The sequence below is a fragment of the Chrysochloris asiatica genome, unplaced genomic scaffold (genome assembly GCF_000296735.1).
Source record: "Chrysochloris asiatica unplaced genomic scaffold, ChrAsi1.0 scaffold00099, whole genome shotgun sequence".
Lineage (NCBI taxonomy): Eukaryota > Metazoa > Chordata > Mammalia > Afrosoricida > Chrysochloridae > Chrysochloris > Chrysochloris asiatica.
The window spans coordinates 323,747-329,780 of NW_006408617.1; the positions used below are offsets into that span (position 1 = coordinate 323,747).

Genomic DNA, 6,034 nt, shown 5'->3' on the forward strand with positions numbered 1-6,034 from the left:
ATAGACTTACTTTTAAATGATACATGCTTATTGTAAATTCTATTGTATTATATCATTAGCATCTGTAATATGATGTAAATTGTGCTTTTAAGAATTTAAAAGCGCAGAAAATGAATTTATTTTACAACATTGTTAGGAAGAGAATGGCCATTTCCCCTTTCGATGCTAAATAAATGAGTTTTTAGTGCTTATCATTTTACTTAAATATGAACATATTTAACATTAAATGTCAAATTTCCATAGACTTGAAACCAGTCATAAAATAACATACTTATATGAGTCCTTAAGTGCTATTATGAGAAAGCATTTCTTTTACCTTCACATAGTTGTACTCAAAAAGAACAAATTTTCCATCAGGAGATACTGAATAGTCATGTATGGAATATTCAAATTCATCCTGCCAATAAAAGGAAAAAAGAACAATTGAAAACCCAACAGATATTATTAGGTAGAGGGTACTTTTGCAGACACATGGTTAGTGTCTTGGCACTTCTCAGTGTTAGGACAGGTGATACATTCATCCACACCATGATCATGATGTCAAGTGATGGAGATCAGTCTTGGGGAACCAGGAAGGGAAGGATAAATTGAATGAGTGAAGATGACCATGAGTATGGGGTATGGGAATATAGAGGACTTTCTCAACAGGAGGAACAGCATGTGCAAAAACCCACAAGAGAGAATGGATGTGTTTGTTTAGAGAATAGTTAAGGGTTATATGTTGCCTGAGTACAGTATAGGATGTGTTGGATGAAATGTAAGGTAAAAGGACATAAAATTAGAGCAATAACTAGGACCTAAATACAAGAAATGGAACTATGAACTACTTTTTTGCACATGGAAATCAGATCTACTTTACAATAATAATCTAGTGACATCTTGGCTGAATTGAGAGAAGAGAGCAGAGAGGTTGCCATTAGTCTTGGATTTGGGCAATACCACAATCCTACATATGTACAGAATGGAAATAGAGGTACAAGTTAGAGTACTTGCTACCCCAAATTTAAACAGGGCCTTGAAGCAAGGCTATGCAGTGGAAATGTAACTCTTGGAGATACTTGGCAGTGCAGAGGTGGACTCATTAGGTTTGTTGAATGGCTAAACATACAGCATGACAGAAAAGGCATTAAGGATGAAACTAAGATTTCTAGCTTGAGTGACTTGAATAAGAATACTATTTACCAAGATTTGGAGCTGCTTTGGGTTTGCTAGGAGAGGACAGGAGTTCACAAACTTAGCTTGGGATACTGAGCATACACATGCAGAAGCCAGCAAGCTACTAAAAATGGAAATTTGGATTTCTGAAGGAGGTTAAGGTTAAAAGTGCATATAATAGAATCAAAATCATCAAGTAGAGTGTGGCTGATACAGTGGAAGTGAATGAAATTCAGTGAAGGAGAGCATGCTAAGGTTGAAGACAGGAGAGCTAGTGAGAACAGAGTCCCAAGGAACACTTACATTTAACACTGAATTGTATAGTCAGAGGAGGAGGGTTCATCAAAAGAGGAACCAAAGCAGGGAGCATTCTAGGAGAGAAAGAGCCACTGTGCTATATGCTAAAGAGAGAGTCCAACAAGATGAATATTCATGATTCGAAAGGTTAGGAGAAAAATCCTCAGCATTTCCCCAAAGCACAAATTAATTAGTTGATGAAACATACAAATGTACTGTTCTCCAAGAAAACAGAGTTGTTTCCATATTCAGCATTGAATAGCAAGATATTGTTATCTTGTTTGTAGATATATTCATGATCTATAAGAGAGAAATAGTTCAGATCAGTATTGCAAGTTGCTATTAAACAAATTCAAAAGCTAAAAATTATGCAGCAAAAAGTTCAGATTTAAGTTCACATAAATACTAAATAAATATTTCTTAATTGGGGACATATTAAGTGAAAACCATTACACTAGCCTAATTCATTTCTTCATCAATGTTGCTAAAGTTTCAATTCACATTTAGCTTGCAAAAAAAAAAAAAATTAAAAACCAAGCTCACTGTCATGGAGTCAGTTCTGACTCATAACAATTCTATGTCGTTGTTAAGTGCCATCGAGTCAGTTCTGACTCATAATGACCCTGGATAAGGTTTCTGAAAAGCAGCTGGTGGATATGAATTACAGATCTTGTGGTTAGCAGTCCAGTGCTTATCCTACAGCACCATACCAAGACCCTACAGAACAAAGTAAAACTGCCCCATAGGGTTTCCAAGGTGGCAAACACTGTCTTTATTTCTCCTTCCAGGCTAGTGGTGAGTTCAAACTGCCAACCTTTTTGGGTAGTAGCCCAATGCTTAGTCCACCGAACCACCAGGGTCTTTTTAACTTTTTTATAGTACTTATGAAATAGGGGAGTCCTGGCATGGTGCTGTAACATCAACACTGGACTGTTAACCATAAAGTTGGCAGCTCAAATCCATCAGCTGCTCCTGAGAAATCATTCATGATGAGTCTGAACCCACTTGATGGTACTTAACACCAACAACTTCAAAGAAAAAGGAATGCTGTTGGCACACAATTAAGCGTTCAAGTGCTAGCCAAATGGTTGTTAGTTTGAAACTACCCAGAGGCTCGTCCTCTGTCACATGGAGTTACTATGAATTAAGTCAAGCCATGGCACCTAACAACGTCAAAGAAATATTAAACTTTCTTTGCCTTCTCTCTGTTTACATCCTTAAATCAAGAGCAACACTCTCCCAAGGTCTTAAAGAACAAGGATTAAAGTTCCCCACAACCAAAGTACAATGAGCGTAGACATAAAAATCTGCATCCCTCCCCCAAATTCTTACCTGAAATCCACCGTAAGGAGTAGAACTTCATTCTAAAAGTATTTTTTAAGTAGTCAGATAAAGTGTAAGTTTTGCGACTGTCAGCTGCAGCATTACCTGCTGGTTGAAAAAAAGAGCCAAATAAGTAAAATGGGATAATCAACCAAAGTGTCAGAAACAATAAATAAATGCATCTCTACAATATGTGCTGATCACAAATGCAAAACCACACAAAACGCAAGAGACACCTTGAAAAGATGTCACACAAAGTGAATGGAGAGAAAAACAACAACAACTGCATTCCACTGTTAAGGTGTAATGAGTGTGTGTTTCATCCGGTTACAATGTTGTTATTGTCATTGTTGTTGTTGTTAAGTGCCATCAAGTCGGTTCTGACCCATAGCAATCCTGTACAACGTTTACGAGGAGTAGCTGGTGAGCTTGAACCACTGGCCCTGCAGTTCAAATGGCTTTAAGTGCCATTAAATCGGTTCGGACTCACAGCAATCCTCTGAACAACTAACTGCAATACGGCCTGGTCCTACACCATCCTCACAATTGTTATCATCTTGGAGCTCATTGTTGCAGCCACTGTGTCTATCTATCTCATTGGGGGTCTTCCTCTTTTTCTGACCCCCCAGTTTACCAAACATGATGTCCTTCTCTAGGGACTGGTTCCTCCTGACAACATGTCTAAGTATGAAAGACAAAATCTTGCCATTCTTCCTTTGAAGGAGCATTCTGGCTGTACATCATCCAAGACAGATTTGTGTGATCTTCTGGCACTCCAAGATACTGTCAATATTCTTCATCAACACCATATTCAAATGCATTCATGCTTCAATGATCTTCCTTATTCATTACCCAACTTTCACAAGCATATGAGACTATTGAAAATACCATGGTTTGGGTTAAGCATAACTTAGTTCTCAAAGTGATATCTTTGTTCTTTAACGTTTTAAAGAAGTATTTTACAGCAGATTTGCCTAATACAATATGTCTTTTAATTTCTTGATTGCGGCTTCAAAGATGGTTAATTGTGGCTCCAAGTAACATGAAGTCTTTAACATCTTCAATCATTTTTTTTGTGTTATCATGATGTTGTTTATTAGTTCAGTTGTGAGGATTAAAATTTTCTGTACATTGAGGTGCAGTCCATACTAAGAGCTATAATTTTTAATCTTCATCAGTAAGTATTTCAAGTTCTCTTCACTTCCAGAAAATAAGGTTGTGTTATCTGCATATTACAAGCTGTTACTGAGTCTCTCATCATGATGCCAGATTATTCTTCATATAAACCAGTTCTCAGATTATTTGCTCAGCATACAGACTAAGTAAGAATGGTGAAAGAATGTAACCCTGACACACAACTCTCCTGATTTTAAACCATTCAGTATCCCCTTGGTTCTGTTCTAATGACTGCCTCCTTGTTTGTATTCTGGTTCCTCAGAAGCACAATTGAGTATTCTGGAATTTCCATTGTACTCAAAGTTATCCATAATCTGTTATGACCCACACAGCCAAATACCTTTGCATAGTCAATAAAGCACAGTTGACCATCTTTCTGGTATTCTCTGCTTTCAGCCAAGATCCAGCTGATGTCAGCAATGACACCCCTCATTGTACATCCTCTTCTTAATTTGCCTTGATTTTCTGGCAGCTTCTTGTCAATGTACTGCTGCAACTGATTTTTGAATTACCTTCAACAAATTTTACTTGCTTGTGATAATGATATTGTTCAATAATATCTATATTGTGTTTGGTCATCTTTCTTTGGAAGGGGCATAATCAGATGGCCAGATAGCTATAGTCCAAATTTTTTAGCACAGACTATTGAGAGCCTCCAGAGCTTCGTCAGTTAGTTGGAACTTTTAAATTTGTATTATGTCAGTTTCTGGAGCTTTGGTTTTTGCCAATGCCTTCAGTGCAGCTTGGGCTTCTTCCTTCAATACCATTGGTTCTGCATCATAACCTCTTGATCATTACCTCTCAAAGTGGTTGAACATCGACCAATTCTTTTGGGTTCAGTGGCTCTGCGAATTCCTTCTATCTTCTTTTCATGCTTCCTGAGCCATTCAGTATTTTCCCAATAGAATCTTCAATAATGCAAGTTGAAGCTTAAATTTTTTCTTCAGTTCTTTCAGCTTGAGAAAAGCTGTGTTTTTTCTTCCCTTTTGGTTTCCTAACTCCAGGTCTTTGCACATTTCATTATAATACTTGAATTTGTCTTCTCAAACTATACTTAAATTTTTTCTGTTCAGCTCATTTACTTCATCATTTCTTTCAGTTGCTTTAGTTTCTTGATATTCAAGAGAAAGTTTCAGAGTCCCTTCTGACATTAATTTGGTCTTTTCTTTCCTGTCTTTTAAATGATCTTTTTCTTTCATCAAGTATGATGTTCTTCATGTCATACCAAACTCCTCTGGTCTTTGTTAAGTAGTGTCTAATGCACCAATTATATCCTTGCAAATGACTTCTAAATTTAAGTAGAATATACCAAAGGTCAGATTTTGGAGCTCATAGACTTGCTTTAATTATTTTTCAGCTTCAGACTGGGCAATTGATGGTCTAGTCCACAGTTGGCCCCTGGCCTTGTTTTGTCAGATGATGTTGAGAGTCTCCATCATCTCTGCTTTCGCCACTCATATGTCAGTTTGTTGTACTGTGGTGGTTGTTGTGATTCTGGAAACTATGCCATGGGTATTTTAAATACCAGCAGGGTCATCCAGAGTGGACAGGTTTCAGATGAGCTTCAAGATGAAGACAAACTAGGATAAAGAAGAGACAAACTACTTCCAAATGAATAGCAGAGAACCACTTATGAATAGCAGAGAAACACTGTCAGATATAGTGCTGGAAAATGAGTCCCTCAGGTTGGAGGGCACTCAAATGCGACTGGGGAAGAGCTGCCTTCTCCAAGTAAAGTTGTCCATAATGACTCCAATTGAGTAATGCCCATGAAAGTAAAGCCCTCAGGACCTTCATTTCCTGATGGAGCACAATTCAAAATGAAAAGAAATGGCTTTAAACATCCATTAATAATTGGATTTTTATAATTATGAATTATAATTAAGAATTATGAAGTATAAATCTAGGAAAATTGGAAATTGTCAAAAACGACAAGGAATGCATAAACATTAATATTTTAGGCATTAGTGAGGTGAAATGGAATGGTATTGGCCATTTTGAATCTGACAACCACATGGTTTACTATGCCAGGAATGACAAATTGAAGAGGAATGGTGTTGCATTCATTGTCAAAAAGAACATA

The 6,034-nt window shown here is 37.1% G+C and overlaps 1 protein-coding gene across 1 annotated transcript in view; it reads right to left on the minus strand.

The window, feature by feature from the left end:
• The window catches only part of DPP4 (dipeptidyl-peptidase 4), a 124,328-nt gene that overhangs the window by 86,341 nt on the left and 31,953 nt on the right, over positions 1-6,034 (minus strand). Inside the window, exons 3-5 of the mRNA XM_006866987.1 lie at positions 2,785-2,883; positions 1,661-1,752; positions 317-397 (exon numbers count right to left, since the gene is read on the minus strand). Of these exons, the coding sequence (XP_006867049.1) occupies positions 317-397; positions 1,661-1,752; positions 2,785-2,883 (272 nt within the window). The remainder of the gene's footprint in view (positions 1-316; positions 398-1,660; positions 1,753-2,784; positions 2,884-6,034) is intronic.